General features: G+C 39.7%; 2 protein-coding genes across 4 annotated transcripts in view; both read left to right on the top strand.

Moving 5' to 3' along the window:
- Nucleotides 1–11,269: 11,269 nt before the first annotated feature.
- Nucleotides 11,270–17,045, top strand: nat15 (N-acetyltransferase 15 (GCN5-related, putative)). Of its 3 annotated transcripts, none has more exons than XM_048246256.1 (7): nucleotides 11,270–11,349; nucleotides 12,422–12,537; nucleotides 12,691–12,820; nucleotides 13,546–13,642; nucleotides 13,870–14,104; nucleotides 14,648–14,826; nucleotides 15,345–17,045. In XM_048246256.1, exons 2-6 carry the CDS (start codon nucleotides 12,428–12,430, stop codon nucleotides 14,802–14,804), a joined length of 729 nt encoding a protein of 242 aa, XP_048102213.1. In that variant the 5' UTR covers nucleotides 11,270–11,349; nucleotides 12,422–12,427; the 3' UTR covers nucleotides 14,805–14,826; nucleotides 15,345–17,045. The 3 variants fall into 3 exon arrangements, with proteins under 3 accessions (XP_048102213.1, XP_048102214.1, XP_048102212.1); XM_048246257.1 differs by having other exon boundaries at nucleotides 11,274–11,490; XM_048246255.1 differs by having other exon boundaries at nucleotides 11,274–11,494.
- Nucleotides 17,046–17,331: 286 nt separating this feature from the next.
- Nucleotides 17,332–20,108, top strand: part of carhsp1 (calcium regulated heat stable protein 1) — a 34,069-nt gene continuing 31,292 nt past the window's right edge. Inside the window, exon 1 of the mRNA XM_048246258.1 lies at nucleotides 17,332–17,521. The gene's annotated coding sequence lies outside the window, so the exon portion shown is untranslated. The remainder of the gene's footprint in view (nucleotides 17,522–20,108) is intronic.

Raw genomic sequence — 20,108 nt, 5'->3', positions numbered from 1 at the left:
GTATTTCAATTCCAGAGATCACTTCATTGTCTAACACATCTAACAACCCAACACACCTAACATGCACTTACCATGAACTTCCTTTCTTTCCTGCTTCTGTCTCTATCTCCATCAACTGCACTTTGACTAATAACTTCTGCACTCTCATCCTTGTTTCACAACTCCATATTCCCCGTCTCCTGAATTCTAATGAACTTTGGATATAAGCATCAGCCAAATGAATGAATGAATGAATGAATGAATGAATGAATGAATGAATAAATAAATAAATAAAAAAAAACCTCTGAACATGTGTTGACATGTGTTATTGTTTACATTTCCCATGTGCTTTTGTTATGACATCTGTCATTCCATGTGATCTCGTCTCCTCCACCTGTTTGCCATTATGTGTAATTGCCATGTGTATTTAAACCCCTTTGTGCACTCTATTCTTTGTTATGTCTTGGTTTGTTTTAGGATCTTGTAGCCTACTGAGTAGCTGCATTTTAGAGTCTCCTGTTTTTGGACTCTTGGCTTTTGCAAACTCTCTGCTTTTGTTCTTACCCTTTGTTTTGAATCTTGCTCTTGTCTGGGGCCTATTGCACAAAAGCAGAATTAAGGCATCCGAGATAAGTTACTGAGCTGCGCTCAATGAATCCAAAACAAGAGCGTACAGGCTTAATTGGTTGCACAACGAGCAAGCCAGGATGAGCAGACACAGATTCATCAAGCCAGGTGAAACCTATCCTGGATAAGTGCGCGCTCACGGCTCCCTCAAATAGACCCCGTCACCGATCACAGATTCACTGATTCACCATGGCAACTAGAGCGGCTTCATTGGTTCTTCTACGGTGTGAAGTAGGTAGCGATAGCCTTTTCACAACAGCAACAAACAGCAACACCTCTGTTTAGGAGAATATTGCAGCTAGTGCTGCGACCACCACGCGCAAAATGGTTAGGCACTCCCGTGTCGTCACATTGTTGCATGACAGGTTGGGAATGGCGAGTATGTAAGTTCACAATGATCACAAACGTTTAAATAATGACAGTGGGTGTAGGTATATGTGATAACAATGTGTAGTGGGCAGTGGAATAACTATTGGTTTCCGTTTGTGGTGACTGCTGACTGCGATAAGGGATGAGATTAAATAGATCCTGGAACTTAGCCAGTGGGGTGTACTACGAATCTCGATTAGTGAGGTATGTGCGCTCAAAGACAGGCTATGCTGTGACACGAAAGTGGGTCTGTTTTAGTGTCGCTATATCACCATGGTATCTTATGCTGTCAACCAAACCTGGTCGGGAGGAGGTTATGTGCTAAATTATAGCTCAAATCGTGTAATCTACCGCACACTGACCAATCAATTGTCTTAAAAACGAAGTTCTCACGTGTAGGATTCTGTCATATCTTACAGGTGGAGCTCCGCCTCTACTAACATTTTGGATCTCGAATGCGCTTTAATAGTGCTGAAACTTGGCATACCCCCAGAGAATGCCAGGTCAATCATACACATAAAATTTGGTGCAGTTCTGAACATCTTAACTGAAGATAGGGGCGATTAAAGCAGAATAATATTGCATTTTCATTTTTTACCGGGGGGGTGCAAATCACAAATGAGTGATTATGGGCCAGGTTGATGTGGGCCCTTGAGACCAACATACCATAAAAGATTCTTCATCCTCAGTGCCACGGTTCAGGTAGTTAATTAGGAAAAACTGCTTTTTTTGCGGTTCGGGGGGCCCAGCACGGGAAATGAAATTTTTCCGTAAAAGTCTAGTGGGGCTACATACCCACCAAATTTCATGTGCCCCGGTGGTTCGGTGTCCTGGGTATCGTTGACCAAAAATTCAGGAAGTAGATGACGGGGAAAAAAAAAAAAAAAAAAAACTTTGACAATCCCTATATGACCGCTTTGCTAGCGGCGGTCATAATAATGACTACATCGATGTTGCGATCGCAACAATTAACGCAAATTCAGCAAATCCTCGTGAATTCTGGGCGACCTCGCAATTTTGTCCAAACACTGCAACTTTTTCGCAAATTTGACCAATCATCATGGTTTCCCCGTGAAATTTCACCTACCACAACAGCCCCTCACGCAGAATATTGAGTCAGATGCCACACTCACTTCTGTAGACACCAGAGACTGCACTATAACTTCACTCCTCTGCAGTTTTGATGACAATAAATAGAAGGCTAACGTTAATGATCTGCTTTACTTGCATCTGTCATCTCAACCTAACCTTGCTAACCTGCCTAGGCTATGAAAGTAAGTTAATTAAGGCCTACTCGGTTTACTGACATTTGAGTAGGCTACAATATGCAACCCATTGGCAAACGTTTACACCTGGAGATGTCTTTTTAGCTCGTGTCATGTTTGCTTGTGGGCTCAGTTTGTGTAGTGCTACCAAAATCATAGAAATTAATAACATTGTAAGACATTTACCTCTTCTATGATCCAAGAATGATTTTATACGAGTTATTTTTTAACATTTATTTTAACTAATGACATAGAAAACACCCCGAATTCCATCCACATCGTAATGCACTATGCAAAAAGTTATTTCCAGTCGTAGCCGAACACAGTGAGATGCAAGAGTTCCAATCCACTTAGAAATGTTATTATGCTAGTCTCACATCCTTAAAGTGGCAGGCAGTCAATTAGACTTACACACCACCAATGTAATAACATTAAAGAAAAGTGTAGTCTAATAGTTTAAAATCAATATGAAATTACTAGATACTTAGTTGGCTATTAGTAATTATGCAAGTCACAGAATATGAATTATTAAAAAGATATGAACTTAATATGAATTACAACACATATGAATGTATTGAAACATATGACATGATGCCATCTCTTTAGGGGGCTGTCTTTTTTGGACAGTTCTACGAAGGGATTTTCTGTAACCCTTACTATTTACCTTTACTTATACTTTTTAATAAGCATTAAGATGATCAGTGTAATTTTGGTCTTACTACCCTCAATTAAAAAATAATAAATAAAAAAATCGCAACTATTTTTGCAATTTTCACTTCCTCTTGCAATTTCTTCGCAACAAACAGCTGAAAACACCGCAACTTCCATCGCAATTTTTTTAGAAAAGTTGTCGCGAAATCAGGCATTTTAGATCCTCGCGAAATCCTGGAGGGACTGACATTTAGTGACTGTACACTCATTGGCCTGTAGATGGCGGTGCACACATATACACACGCACACAGGCACGCACATACTATCGGTCTCGGCATTTAGAATGGCCGATACATAATTACAAATTCAGTTGGATTAAAGGAAAACCAAATATTCATCATCATCATCATCATCATGGCTGCATTTCCAGTATTGGCGATACGTAGTAGTTTGTCCACCAGATGGCACATCGTTGCAGTGAGACGTAATTTTGTTGGAAGTTAATCTAAAGTGGGTTGGATAAACAATGGACGGTTCCTACAAGGATTGTAGTTTACGGTTGTGGCTAGATGGGATACAGCTAAGAACGGAAGTTACGTAACAGATAGTGAAATCTCGCCGCTCAGGACAGGAAGTAGGAAGCGATCGTGGATATTCCAAAGGAAACAAGAAAAATAGCTATTTTTTAACATTAACATCACTTTTATGTTATAAATTCATGTTAGAAATACTATTACAAAATAAATAGTTTAGTTATGATCACGGGTGTCCCAAAGAAGTATAATATATATGGACACGGTTTAACTTTACCCCGCGTTACGAAAACGTAATTAAAGACGATTTAAAGACGTCTCAGCCATGGATATCCGTGTCATAAATGAAAACTATTTTTAAAACTATTTTATGGATCGTTGTGAAAGAGTTGCTTCAATTGCACAACGAACACTGTCATTTCCCTTTGTGGATGGACCATAACTTGCTGTGATGGAGCTGCTAACGATTGGACTGAGATCGTAACTTTTGAAACCTGGCATGCAATATCTACCTCTGCACGGAGACTCGACTCCATCTGTAGAGAACACAACATGTAGGCTTACATTTATGTGCAATGTATTGGCAGTACCATTATGAATCATATAGATATATGCAGTGAACAGAATATATTATAATAAAAACTGAATAAATATGGTATGAACCATATGGACAGATATGTACAGTACAGTTATGTGCAGTGTGGTAACAGTACCATTGTAGTGCAGGAACAGAAACATAAACATCAGAGAGACTTTCTTCTACAGCTACATAAGATAAGAGTTAGAGAGTCACAATATGTCCAATATGATTTCATTTAATTTTAGGGGGGTGGGGTTTGTGATTTTCACATACAAATAAAGCGTTCTGGTGCATTCTGACAAAATAATAAAGACAAAATAGAACATTTCCTGTGTTGGTAACTTTACTCATAAATCTATCTACAGTCAAGTATGCATTTAGAGAAATACAATAAAATATAAATATAATAATATAGCTGCAAGCAGCAATGAGGGGGCCAAGCAGATAGGCCGGAGTAACCATGGCAACGAAATGCTGTTAGCTCAATGCTGCAATCAGACGTATGGCCATAAGCTGTCAAAGCAAGTTTCACGCCTAGCACGTCAAAAGTTACAAGGCAAAATGCATTTTTTGCTAATTGCAGTGACCCTAGAGGTCAAAGGTCACAAAATTTCTTCGGCATTCACCTGATGGGGTCATGAGTCCATGTACCAAGTTTGGTTTTGATACATGCAACGATTGCTGAGATATGAGCTCACTTCCTGTTTGGCGGCTTCGCCACAAATTTCAATTGGATGTGACGGGTGAACGCTTCTATCAATTGTTACAGAAATAAATGAAGTGACAAGGCATGGTCTGAAGATGGTCTGTGCCAATTTTGGTGAAGATCAGATGAAATTTGTGACCTGTGCGAAATTGTTGGTGTTTTTGATCAAATCAAATATGGCGGCCGAATAAATTATATTGATGTGACAAGTTGCCCTCAATGCACAATTGCACAATTTCAACCCATTTTTTTGCTGCTCTTATTTCTTCACTGTATGTGCCTTCTTATTTACTTTTTATATTGTTTAATTGAATGTTATGTTTTGTCTGTGGACCTAATTGGTAAAATGTTTTCTCTCCACCGTGGGATAGTGGGAAACATAATTTCGATCTCTTTGTATGTCTTGACATGTGAAGAAATTGACAATAAAGCAGACTTTGACTTTGACTTCGACCTAAGGACCTTTCACAGTATTACCAGACACCACTAGTACAATTTAATTCTAAGCACAGCAGCTACAGGCCAAAAGGCATGTTTGTGAATTACAGCGCCCCCTAGAGGTCAAAGGTCACCAAATTTCTTGACGGTCCTCCTGATTGGGTCATGAGTCAATGTACCAGGTTTGGTTTTGATACATGCAAGGGTTGCTGAAATATGAGCTCACTTCCTGTTTGGCGGCTTTGCCGCAAATTTTGTTTGGCTTTTACGGGCGAACGGTAATACTTCCGAAGACAAAAAGTGATAACTTTTGTGAGGCTTGGTCTGAAGATGATCTGTGTCAAATTTGGTGGGAATCAGAGAAAGTATGTGACCCCTGATACATTTTAAGTGTTTTTGATGAAATCCAAAATGGCGGAAAATCCATCATGGCGGAAAATGACGTCATAGGGTGCGTTGAACTCGGCTTGGTCCAAGGATTACCTGACTTTTGAAAATCGGACCAACAGGTCAAAAGTTACGTGCATGAACGCACAACATATCTGATACATAAAGAGTATATTAATGCCTTATTTTTTGCAATTCATATGATATCTGATGGCAAAACCAAAAAGTATGTGAATTATGCTAATTAGCAAGCTTAAAACTCAAAATTGAGCTTGGTAAACAAAATATTTGAATTCAGCCCCCTCAAATTGAGTAAAATAGCCCCTTTACCGACTTTTCCTCAAATTTGCCAACAGGACTTTTTCTGAACGTTTGTTAGCTATCTGCTCTCCCTCTATATGACACAGGAGGGAGAGGGAGACGCGCGCACACACACACACACAAACTCGCGCATACAATGCTAAGCTAACAGCTAGACTATCGATTTAAAAATGGACATTTTTTTTAGCTGAACTCACCGTCCTGACCAAAACTGCGGTCTTTAGCTAAGACTGTAAACTTAGTCATGGTTTCTTCCTCGTAATCACTGAGGTACTTCTCAAAACTCCTGTACGATGAGAAGAAAGCTGCCATCGTTATAGTAACAATATCGTCCGTAAACTGGCTCTGGTATCGTCGAGATTTTGCGATATTTCACTGTCTGTTACGTAACTTCCGTTCTTAGCTGTATCCCATCTAGCCTACCGAAAAAAACAGTAGGGGTGTCACTCCCCGATGTGAGTCACGCATGCTCAGATTGATAGGTTTTACGGCATAACGCCAAGGGATCCAACTGAAATCCATAAAATAATTCACTTTTCTGTTTCAAAAACGTTTTAGCTATCTAAGATTGTTTGATTGCTAACGTTAGCAAACGCCATTCAAGTGACAGCCTTTGTTGTGCTTGATTGCTTACTTACTTACCAGCAGTGAACAAACTTCGTTATAGGTCAATTTTACAGAAGTCTCTCGCTAGCAGGCTACTTCAGCCTCTAATCTAGAACTGACATTAGAGATTGTGCCGTGAAAATGTGATGCCTTACGCTAAATAATACATTACTGCTGTGTAGGCTAATGTCATTCTGTGGCTAACAGCGGTAGTCGCAAAGTAGCAAAGTGACGCATGCGTGACTCACATCCGGTAGCGACTCACATCGGGGAGTGACAAGGGGTTAAGTCATTAGGCGTGTTCGACTTGGACTGAGTCTGAATTGGTCTGGCTTTCTACGTAAACGTGATCTTCAGAGGCTAGCCGGGAGGAGCTACAACAGAGGGCAGCTTATCCCGGACAGACAGGCTACAGTCTGCCTGACGTGACTCGCGGGAGATATCGCGGAATGTTGTTTGCAATAAACACAGCAGAACTTTCATTCTTACTCATTAAAATGAGCATGATGACTGACGAAATAAATTCTTATGATGTAGTTTAAATAAACCACTGTTGTCATACAGTTAACAGGCCTGCATTGTAGCACATAAATTCAATATCAAGTGTTTCCCCTATATGTGTGTCTATCTATTTAGCCAACAGCAGAAAATAACAGAATATCCAAACGTTTTCAGTAGGCTAGCCTACCATTGTTGCATAAATCCAACGATAAGAAGGTATCCCTTCGATTTCTGTTTATTTTTAGATATTCCAACATAAGGAAGCAGCATGAGACTCCGTCATAATCGTCATGAGGACATTCCTCCCAAATGGCCCTATCACGTCTTTGAACTGACGTCATGAGGGCGTGTTTTAGCTCGTGCAGCTCGTGGAAGGCAATTGCAAGATCTGACTGCAGGCTAAGACTCCCGCGATATTTTAAGGTCATGTGACATGGTGTCACGGTGGTAAGTCCCTCCCAAGGGGGCAGGCGAATTCCCAGAAGTAGAAGAATCGACGTAGGCTGGAGGGACCACCTCTCTGCTAACTCCCATAGAAGCCCATTCATTCTAGGATTTTTTTGAAATACCATAACTTCATATAACATATATCCTGTGCCGATATTGTAGCTTCTGTGTAATCCACATAAACACTACAAAGGCAAAACAGACTCCACTACCTCGTCCGTAGCGTTGGTTACCATAGAAGAAGAATGGTTAGCTTGTTCGGTTGGAGGGAAGCTAGCTTTGGCGTAATCTCTCTTTTGCGCCGTAGGGAGATAACCGTATTGTTTGGATAAAAGCTCAGTCCACCTTACTGTCTATGGACGGTAACTCATAAGCAAAACCTAGCATATGTTAACCGTATGTTAAGGTAAAGCATTACACATAGGCAACCTAATAATAATAAAAAAGTAAACCTAATTTAAAAAAAAAACGGCACTAATCATTTCAGAGGTTTTCGATGGATTGACCAAAGGTTGGAAAAGTTGAAAGAAGATTAGCTTCAAGGCTATAACTTTTTTTTTGTTTTGTTTTAGCATGACTGTTTTTGAAGATGATCATGTATGGTAGCTTCAACATTACCACGACTTGGTGAGGATGATATTAATAACAATACATAAATAAATGTTTAACTTTGATGACTTTGAAGGCAAAGGAAGTGTGAGAAGAATTTCTGTGTATCTATCATATGAGTTACAAGATTCAGTTTGATGGCTAACGTCACGAAGTTAAGTGTGAGTCTGCGCAGTACTGGGGGGACCAACTAAAAAATCGTTCTATTTGACTCAGTGCCCTCCCATTGAAAACGACGGAGTCTGTTCGTCCATTTCTTTTACTGTCTATGGTCCCTCCCCGGCTGACAGAAGTCGGACAGAATTTCTAACCAGCAAGCATTGCGTCCATCCCAGTATGCATTGTGTTCAACCCAGCATGCATCACATCAAGTCAGATCTGCACAGATCTGCCTCAAGTCGAACACGCCTATTGAGAGACCTCAGGGCCCCCTTTCCCGATAACGACGGAGACACGCTCTTACGAGGGTTTTCTACGATTCCTCTTACGATCGTTCATTTGGTTTTTCCGACTGTTTCCCGAACATACCAGAAGCGTGAGCAGCGTGCACTGCTCTTAAGATGCTCTTAAGGGGAGCTGTCCACGTTAATAGTTCTGAAATATCCTCTGATTTGACGGTGATGTCAGGTGACTGCATGTCACAGCTATAGGCCTACCATTTAAACTTCGGATCTACACATTAATTCACATCAATACGAAAATAGAAACACTTTGACATCTGCATGTAAGCATCCCAAGTAGGTTATATACCACACAGAGACATAAATAATTGTAATTATTTTAAGATTAGATTGTTGCACCATGCAATAATTTTTCGCGGTGTCAAGAACACGTTTAAAGACAAGAAAGAAGTCGAGTAAGAAAGAGAGGAAATGTGTAGGCTTAGATTTTGATGCAGTAGGCTACAGACTAAACCACATGTTGCTTTCTCTGCTTTTTACCTCATAGGCCTAATAAAATATAGCCTTCACTTAGCAAAGATAATGTCAAACTATTCTGGCAATGTCTCGTTTAATAACTTGATTGCATTTTTGTCCGCTTTTCATCACATTATTATGACCATTAAATGTAGGCTATTTTGCACGCTAAAATCTGAATCATCACAGGTAAACACAATAAAGAATGGGAACGTAAGTTGGATTATGTAATCTAAATTGTAATTCCTCTGTATGTCCTGTTGGTGACCTCAGTGAGAAGTACTGTTAAGACGCTCTTAGCCGGTAACTAGTACTCTGGAGCACTCATTAGATCTACGAGTGTTTTCACGACTCTTAAGCTGTTTATGGTTTCGGGAAACAGTCGGCAAATCTTAAGACGTTCGTAAGAGGGACTTTACGACGCTCTTAGGCTTAAGATGCTTTCGGGGAACTGGGCCCAGACCCATTCGCCTATTTCAGCCTCAGACGAGTCCAGGAAGTGACGTCAATTCCGGAAATAAGTACATAACATCACTTTACTCTTTATGGAGAATACAGCTGGAAAAAACATGTTTTCTTTTACAGTTCATGGAAAAAATAGTCACATTAGGTATAAGCTTTTTATTATTATTCGTAATTCACATTTATTTATTAAATAATCGATCGCGAGATCTGCCAGAGTCAGCTGGAAGGAGCTCGTAACTCACGCGATAGGGAATCGCGGCAGATATTATTGCTAAATTTTGGTTTATGGCTATCGTTTTAGGTGTCCTTCCTATTCATTAACATGAACATGATGACTGACTAAATAAATGACTATGATGTTTAATAAACCATTGTAGGCATACAAGTTATCATTATATCACATCACATCAATTAAGTGTTTTCTGTAGGCTAGGCTACTTTGTGACATGCTTTACACTAGGCTACAGCATATAAATCAACAATAGGCTATCAACACGTTTGCAGTATCACTGTTGCAGAAATCACATACAAGAAGGCATCCTCTTGATTGTTTGTACATTTTTGCACATTCCAACATAAGGAAGCAGCATGAGGAAACTTGTCGTTTTTCTGCCTTATTTTCTAACTACTTTTACGAGTCTGCAGTATCACCAAAGATTGTTAAGGCGGAGCAAGATACTTCGTCGTAGTTCATGTCTATGGGCGCGAAATGGGGATCGAATCCTGTCTGCATAAAGAGGCATGTCGATGACGTATTGACGAGCGTACGTTGCAACCGGCCAACAGCAGCTGCATAAATAACCGGCGCACACCTGATATAAGGTTGATTTTCTCCAGACTGGAATGCTCAAAAATGTACCTGAAATGTTCAGAAGGGTTTGAGGATCATGAAAACGTGCCCGAAATTCACATTCCTAACTCTATAGAACCAAGACCTTAGCATATGTGGTGAAATTCTGAGCTATGCCCATAGACTTCAATGGAGCAGTCGCTGCCTCTGCTCTGCATAAAGGGGGATTTTGACCCCCCCTCGTGCGATCCGGGTTCCCGGAAGTGGCTCCTGATGAAACATCTTGCTCCGCCTTAACAATCTTTGGTATCACCAGAGCCCGTCTACGGAGAGCCTTGCCACTCCGTATTAAGTCCCATTGTACCGAATTTTGGATGCAGTTCCACCAGAGTTCCACTGGGGGCGATCGCCATGAGTGCAGAATAAATGGGAGTCAATGGAGCTAGACGGCTAAATTTGTATCTTTCACCTGATTGTCGTTGACAAATCTCAGATTTGATTGTAGTTTGTATAACTTCAACATGGGTTATAGGTCAAAAGTTGAATGAACGATTACTTATGTCCTTTTGATTTCTTACAGGTTGGGTCGTTGTTTCACATAACACGCTAGCATTGTGCTAATGAATGACGTCATTGACACATTTGAAAGGCTTTTTAGAGCAATTAAGTGACTTTAAAAAATATAATACTCAACTAAGTGTATTTTCTTTGCCTCTCCTTTCGAATGCAATACTCAAATTACTTGAAAAAAAAGTATATCCCAAGAAAAGTGGATTTTGAGGGGTACAGCTCCATAGACCTCCATGCATTCTGCACTCGTGGACGAGCGCCCTCATGTGGAACCACAGAAGGAACTGCAACCAGTTCAGAAACCGGAAGTTTTCCGAGAGTGGCAGTTCTCCCCTTATTAGACATTCTCTGGTATCACTGAGTACAGCTGTTACAAGAGGGTCTGGCGTCCCTTTGTTATGATGCACTTCCTGCGACGCGGTCATTCGTCTCTAAATGACTTAACTCCCTCTCCGAAAAAACTACATCTGTCACCCTTCCGCACTCATGCACTGTCAGGACGAGGTTAACTTCCGGTAGATGACCACACCGGAAGAAAGAAGGCTTCTCCGAGCTGTTTTAGCCAACAAATGCATCCTAGAGATAAAAGTAAACACTTGTTAGAAATTACTGTCATACATTTTAGAATAATTTTAACATCATCATAATGCTACCACTGCAGTGAACAAATTAAGCAAGTCCAAAGGGAAATAACCGTCCGTATTTATCTAGCTGGAGTGCTGAAGCAAGGCAGGTAGGTAGATTATTTTGCTAAGGTTAGCTGGCTGGCTACGATTTCTGGTTGGCTTCTCAGCCACCTGCAAACCATTCTGACACTAAGGGTGGAGATATTTTTTTTATTTCTCACGTCAAGTTGTAAATGATTGAATTGTAGACCGGTGGCAATTGTTATAGCAAGATATTCTTTCTTAGCATTCTTCATGTTTGAGGTGGTTGCAATTGGTGGTAGCTAGATAACTAGCTGTAGTTAGCCCACTTTGAAACCAGAATGTCACTTCTATGATAGTTCTATCATGTGTTTTCGTTGATAATCCTTGACAGTTAAGTTCTTAAAGACTTTTTTTGTTGTCAATATTGTGAGGGTAATATTGATCGCACATAATGCCATGTCACCTTAAACGTGATCGGGGATGAAGGAACTAGGCTTCCTATCGTTAACTACCCCGTTAGCAGAACAGCTTATTATTGTATTTATTTATTTCAGTAGAGACCTAACTTCAGGGAGTCACGTGATAAATGTTGGTATACATTGTACTGACATAAATGTATCGTGAGAAGCCTTGTAGTATAGTGTCATCCGCCTCCCTCCTTGTAGACTCCAGAAGTTCACCAGTGCCTCTCACTGATGCTTTGTGTTGTCCCAAACAGGCAGACCTACTGTAGACTATGTGCAAGTCTAACATGAGTCCAGTTGATCTATTCTAATTTATGGTTGCTGTATAAGATGAAGATGATTTTCAAAGTTTGATATTGCCATTCATCAAGAACACTCTCCTTTGTGAAATCTAAGTGCTTGCTTGCTTCATATAGCCTATGACTGTATTCATCCAGAAATCCAGATTAAGAAAATGGTTATACCACTACTAATCAAATCGATCTAATCACACATTTGTGTGTACTAATGTGTTGCCATTGGTCTTTTGCCCCATTATTGCTGCAGGTGTGAATGACTGACGTGGTGCCCCCCTCTGCGCTTAGCGAAATCAAGCTCCGCCTTCTTTGCCAAGATGACATAGATAGTGTTAAAGTGCTTTGTAGTGATTGGTTCCCCATTGAGTGAGTACTGCTATGCCCCATTGAATTTCCTAAAGCTAGTCATTGATTGATCTGGAACACATCTGGAATGCTTGGTGTGGTCTCATCTGATATCAGCTTTCCTTTCTTCTCTCTCTGTCTCTCTCACACACACACACACTCTTTTTTACACAGGTACCCAGACTCATGGTATCACGACATCACCTCCAACAAAAAGTTCTTCTCCCTCGCTGCCACATTCAGAGGTAGCATAGTGGGAATGATAGTGGCTGAAATAAAGGGCAGAACAAAAGTACACAAGGAGGTATGGTCTTCGCAGCACAATATATTTCACTTATCAAACAAGTTTCATACAGATTCTTAAAGCTTTAGTTTCTAGTAGCATCTTTAAAAGCTTTGCTAAATCACTTGTAAAACGACGAGTGTCCCGGAATGTGCTCTGGCTGATCTGGAAATGGTACCTTTCTGAACCAGAAGGGAATTATGCTATGTCAGCTGTTTGCACTGTCTCTCCTCAGGATAATTCCTGCAACTGCAGTGTCTTAAATGGAATGCATTGGCATGCACAACTTTTTTTTTTATAGAGTGCCATTAATTAGATCATTCACTATATGCCCTATGTCCTTGAGGAGACAAGTCCTCCTCATGCATTAGCTCTTTGGCATGTAGCTAGATGGTTCAGCTGTGTACATTTTCTGCCATGAGACTTTGGTGTGACTGCCTCTATTGGCCATGACAAATCAGGTGTTTTAGCCTAATGTAAAATTGTTAATTTTATATATATATATATATATATATATATATATATATATATATATATATATATATATATTATGTTGATTACAAATGCATCCTGAGTTGATTACCTACCCCACTCCACAACTCTGGTTTATTTTTTTGGTAGTTTTCTGTCTTGTCTAACCCTCTTCATTAGACTTTAGACCTAAGATTTGTGACCGTTATTATAGTTTCAGCCGTTGGCAGGCTGGTGTTCCCTTCGCTGAGCATATGCAAATTCCTGCCTTCCAGGATGGAGACATTCTGGCTTCCAGTTTTCCTGTTGACACTCAGGTTGCGTACATCCTGAGCTTGGGGGTGGAGAAGGAATTCCGAAAACATGGAATAGGTGAGCTGGACACAGAAGTTGGTATGGAAGTGCAGAACTGCCCTCAGTACCTTAGAAATACTTTAGCATGTTTTGTTTTGTTTTGTTTTTCTGATTAATAAATGGTAAAAAGATTGCTGGCAGAGAAGCATCTTGAATATTGCCTGGCTGGATTGCTGGCAGAAACCCCTCTTGAATGTTGCCTGTCTGAAGAGGTCAGCCTGTGTGTGTCACCGCTGGTCTTTCAGGGTCACTTCTGCTGGACAGTCTGAAGGAGCACATATCCACCACGGCGCAGGACCACTGCAAGGCCATCTACCTGCATGTGCTCACCACCAACAACACTGCCATTCACTTCTATGAGAACAGAGACTTTAAGCAGCACCACTACCTACCCTACTATTACTCCATACGGGGTGTCCTGAAGGACGGCTTCACTTACGTACTCTATATCAACGGCGGACATCCACCATGGACGATCTTATATCCTTTCAGTCGTCGCAACACAATCTGCTCCGTTGCAGCAATGGAAATTCTATCATGCACTACTAGTGCATGAAGTAATGGCGGCGCGGCTAGGTTGCATTCATTTTTAATGGTGTTTATAGGCCAACTGTACTGCTGAATTCTAGTGGCATTAGTTTTATCTAATGTGTCATTAGATAATGTATTTGCACAAATGGGAAAAAAAAAAACATTTCTTCATTTAATTTCTTCATCTTCTGGCATTCTGCCAGAGACTGAAATTAGGCATTACATTAACATTTTGGTTAATGAAGTTAGTTTAATTACTATAATTGCATACTAACTTTATGTTTTTAATTAAAACAAAATGGAATAAACAAATACAAGAAATACATAAAGTAAATGAATTCAAGAATTTAATTTTAATTTGTTCTATTTAACACGGCCATAATTGCATACACGCGACAGATAATGAAGATGATTATTATGTTGCTCTTATTTTGTAGTAGAACAGAAAAAAAAAACATCTTGCACGACTATCCTTGACCTGTGTCTCTCCACTGACTATATTCAGCATATAGGCTCTGCTCTGGCTAGCTTGAGTCCATGCTCCATCCCTCAGAGAATATACCGCCAAGCACAGAGTCTTCTTCGCAGCTTCCTGCCATGGTCTGGCATCTCCTCCAAGAGTGGCATTGAGTACAGCAGGACCATGTGAAGGCAGTGCTGCATTCCTTTAGGTAAGCAAGGGTCAGACGCTGGTATGTTTCCTTTGCCATCCAAATGGTAATACTAGTGGCTCTGAGTTGTCTCTGAGACTGAGTAGTCTGTTTTTTAGCAAACAGTTATTGTGTGCACATCCCACCTTCTGGCAGGTGCAGGACAAAAGAAAACTATACTCAATTGAAAAAATATAATGTCCGCAACACTGCTTTTGACTCCCAATTATTTAATGCACCACAGGCAATGTTTCGACCCTGCTGGGTCTTCTTTTGGCCTGAAGAAGACCCAGCAGGGTCAAAACGTTGCCTGTTGTGCATTAAATAATTGGGAGTCAAAAGCAGTGTTGCGGACATTAAAATAATCCTGTTTTTTGCCTTGGAAATATTTCTAACAGCCAGTACGACTTTGGCTGTAGCTAAATGGTGAAAAAGAGTGAGCATCTATTCTCTACTTTTTCTCTTTAGAAACACAGGAAAGCTGAACTGAATTCTTCCCAATCACAGTCTTTTTTGCCTGTGTTCTGTTCCCTTGACAGATGCCGGAATCCATTGCTTCACTGGAGGCTGTCTTAATACCCAAGGGCATCCACAGAATCTGAAATGATGTGAAACAGACCTTTTGGTTTGGCCTCATGCAGTCTTACACGATGTACCATAGCTGTATAATATATATTTATATATAATCTAATATTGTCAGTAGTTAGTTGGCTATTCCTTAATGTGGACTCATAGTCTACTTCATGCCTGTAATTTGCTGCTAGTAGAAAAAAACAGTCTTTGGTTCACCCAGATTTGTTTTAATATAATATATGCATATATATATATATATATATATATATATATATATATATATATGGAGAGAGATTTTTATGTGTGCAACACCAGGTTATAGTTTTAAGACCAAGATGGTATAGCCATTACCCTAAGGAAAACCACCTTCATACTGAGTCACTTTTGTGCATGTGTCAAGATGGTTTCACTCAGTGTTCAGTAGTTTTATCTGTAGCCTGACCTCTTGATACAGTTGAGTTTGTATATATTCTTATGTTTTAAAAAGAAAAACTTAATCTGATTTGTAGATAGACAAATTTGGATCTGAGATAGAATTTCATATGGCCCATACAGGAATATTGATTGTAGTGGTATTTCTGAAGTAAGGCTCAGTGTAGGGGTTGGAGTCTCAGTAAATACTATGCCTTACCCAAGTCCTATGATCTACTTCAACATGCTAACTGTTTCATTCTAATATTCAAAATCATGTTTACTACAGTTAGATTATCATATTTAGTAAAATAGAGAGGGAGCGAGAGAGAGAGCGTGAGAGTGAGAGCGTGAGAGAGAGAGAGCGTGAGCGAGAGAGCGTGAGAGAGAGCGTGTGAGAGAGAGAGCGTGAGAGAGCGAGAGAGAGAGAGAGCGCAAAAGAAAAAGAAGAGTTAGAATTCAGCTTAGTTATTTAAAAATGGAAGACCGGGGAATGTGTTGAAATTATGGAAGTTATTTGAGTGGAGATATTAAACCAGGGCCATACACTAAATAAAATGTGTTACTCTTTTAGAATTTATAAATAAGATTTTGTTTTATTTTGTTTTGTTCAAGGTCAGTTGAAATGTATGTCTGGGACATCAGACCACACACCTTGTGCACTTCGAAGTGTGTTATATAAATACATGTGCTTTGTCCATTTGTCAGCTACTTTATAATTTATATGTGATTTCTATTTATGAATGCACCTGTGTGAGTTTGTTATTTTGAATTTGTTACCAGTGCTCATTGCCGAGCTCACATGTCCGGGAATCTTTTTATATTATTATTTTAGCATATGGGGAATATTTGAAGTTGAAACATACCGTCCTATTGTTATTTACGGTAATTGTACATTGAAATTGAGATGATTTAATAACAGCAGTTGTAGGCCCAGGTTCTTTTTACCGGTAAAAAACTGCACCCTCCTCAGTTTTCTTCAAATATATCAATCCCTCTGAAAATTGCATACTTGACATCTTGTTTTGCTGTGTTTTGGGGGATTATCATAATTGGCCTGTCTAATAATATTGCCCAAATTAATAGCCCACAACTACTACGGCACAAACACTCAAATTTATGTAGAAGTAAGCAATAGCCTGCATAAAGCTCCCATCCACGAGTCAATCACCTTTCCTTTGAGCATATGCATTTTTATGAAATGTTTAATCAACCTAAGGGTTGCAAATGAGAAAATAAAACCATTAATCAAATAACATTGTGGTTACAGTTTTTTTCTTTTAACTTCAATTAGCATCGAGCTGTATGATGAGTAAAACTAACACCCTGAATTAGAGTCAGATGTAATGCCGTTTGGATGATATACACCCCTCCCATTTGGGGTACTGTTTGACGTAGAAACAGTTCATTTTCATCTGCCACTCCATTTGACCTAGTTACACAATCCCCTTTGACCAAATTAGGATCTAATTTTCATCTTATTAGGTATTTTACGGTAGATTCTCAACATGATGTCATGTTTCAGATGAAGATAAACACGCCCACTGGGACAGGCGCAGGTTCAAGGCAAGCCCCCTTGGTTTATCAGAGCTGAGAACCTAGAAGTAAATATTTCAGACAAGCTTGAGTAATTCCGCACTTATCTACAGAAAACAGATTTACATCCGCTTGACGGAGGAAACGGACACACCACAATTTGTGGCCACTACTGTTTTTAACGCAGAAGTTGCAGGTGAGTGATGCCTTTAGCGAGTATCATTAAATCACTACGCGCTTTCAAAAGAGAAAGTGATGAATTAGCCTACTAGCAACAAATAACGAAGATGATGGTGTAGCTTTTGCGATTACCAGCCTGTTGTGTATGGAAGTCAATTGAAGTGCATATTAGACTGGTGTAGGGCATAGCATAGGCTACTGTGTAGACTGTAGATTTACAACTTCAACTTCCCAGTGTGGATGTTATATGATTAGGGGTAATTAGAGGTATCGAAACGAATGATTTTCTGCCCGTTTCCTTTAAAAAAAAAAAAAAAAAAAAAACAGCCATCTGAGACTTATGTGAAATTCCAATCTTTCCTGACTAGAATAGCCTCGTTACTTTTGATTTGCCGATTTGCGTTTTCGAAGAGCTCTCCGTCCATTAGCCAGATTGTCCTGTCGAGTTAAAATGACCTGTTGTGGAAATAGCCACACAATCTAATTAAATATGGGCCTAAAATATTTGTTTTAGTTTAGTGTCCCATTTCAAGTTTCTGTTCCTGTCATATTGGTTATACATTGTAGCCGGTTTTTGTGTGTGTTAAAATCTGAATAAGAATGTTAAGTGTTGTGAAAGCAAATTGCCGTAGAATAGTTTTCCCCCCTTCATGGAGCGTTATCAAAACAGTAGCTTAACATAAGGCACTTTGGTTGTAGGCAAGGCTATAGTGGTAGCCTACGTTTTTGCGTGGTGTGCGTACTCATTTCTGAATTTCAACCTTACAATCGTGCCTCGTGTTGTTTTCATCCCCACGATGAATCAATATTCACCCTCATCAGTAGCCTATTGCTTGTGAGCTGTTATGTTGGTGGAACAGGAGCTTGCTTATTGTTTTGAGTTTGTAGGGGTGAGAGCCTAATCATGATTCTCCCTGTCAAGTTAAAGACAAACAAAAGGAGAATTTTTTTTACTTACATTTATAAAATCTCTTGGTTGTCATCACCAATCAGATTTGTGTTGTCACTGTAGTAAGCTGCAAACTGCAAAGGATCCCTTTGTCATTTCTTCTAATGCAATGTGAAAATTACTGAGGGAATGGAATCCCCGCCTGTTTCAAAATAAGGTGTCAAGTTACATCCTTCTCAGCTCTGTACATTAAGAAGAAAATGCCACTCATTGGCTGGCTGTAGATAGTGTGGGTCTTAAAAGTCTCCCTTACTTGCCCTGAATAGCAAATTGGAAAATCCAAACACTTTTTGATAGCTGTTAATGTCTCTTACCTTTGTAGTTCCTTTGGAAAACAATGATGAGGTCTGCAGACAGTGCAGTTACAAATAGGGCATAAACATTTTTTTTCTTGGGTTCCGGTTTCCGACCGACCCTGTCAATTTATGTGCGACCCAAATTTATTTTATGAGCTTGGGGAAGAAATAACACGAAATAGTCTAGGCTACATTAAATAAATCCACAAATAAAAGGCGGACTATAATTACATTAATTACCCCTTGCGTTATGTAGGTATGTAGCCTATGCACAGCTGTTCAAGAAGACGATTGTTTTCGTCACTTACCAAGGCACTCGCAATTTTGTCCAAACACCGCAACTTTTCCGCAAATTTGACCAATCATCGTAGTTTCACCGTGAAATTTCACCTACCACAACAGTCCCTCGCGCAGAATATTGAGCCAGATGGCACATTTACTTCTGCACCTTCTGCATATGACACCAAAGACTGCCCTAACGTGTTCGTTCCTCTGCAGTTTTGATGACAATAAATAGAAGGCTATTGATCTGCTTACTTGCATCTCTCAACCTGGTGTTGCTAACCTACCTAGGCTATGAAAGTAAGTTAATTAAGGCCTACTTAGTTTACTGACATTTGAGTAGGCTATGCAACCCATTGGCAAACGTTTACCTGGATATGTCCTTTTAGCTTATGTCATGTTTGATAGCTTGTGGGCTTAGTTTGAGTAGTGCTACCAAAATCATAGAAATTAATAAAATCGCAAGACATTTACAGTACCTCTTATATGATCCAAGAATGATTTCATTCGAGTTGTTTTTTTAACATTTATTTTAACTAATGACATAGAATACATTCCCAATTGCATCCACATATCGTAATGCACTATGCAAAAAGTGATTTACACTCGTAGCCGAACACAGTGAGATGCAAGCCTTCCAATCCACTCAGAAATGTAACTAGATGTACCGCATAGCGGTACAAAATATGACCGCCGCTCAGTCCTGTACATCCGTTCCGCGAAAATAAATCACACTTCAATTTGTCTCCATATTTTACTCCATCCCCCACTCTTGAAACTTTTGTGTATGCTTGTTTGGCATGCCTGAGTGTGTGTGTGCGGCTGCACAGAAAGTACCCTACTGGTGCTGAAAAGGTGAATAGATTGTAGAATAGCCAAAGAAGATGTAGAATTGTTATAAAACCTTTAAAATCTCTAAACAATCACAAGTAGGGCAGTTCATCACAGTTCATCCATTGCAACTGGATTGATGAAAGGTCACTTACACCTGTAGGCTACATTGTATTTGGGAAAAGCAAAAGGTATCAGCATAATGTTATTTATTTATTTATTTTTTATGTATTTATAAACAAAAA

The sequence above is a fragment of the Alosa alosa genome, chromosome 6 (genome assembly GCF_017589495.1).
Source record: "Alosa alosa isolate M-15738 ecotype Scorff River chromosome 6, AALO_Geno_1.1, whole genome shotgun sequence".
Classification (NCBI taxonomy): Eukaryota; Metazoa; Chordata; class Actinopteri; order Clupeiformes; family Clupeidae; genus Alosa; species Alosa alosa.
This window is presented reverse-complemented; position numbering and strand designations above follow the sequence as displayed.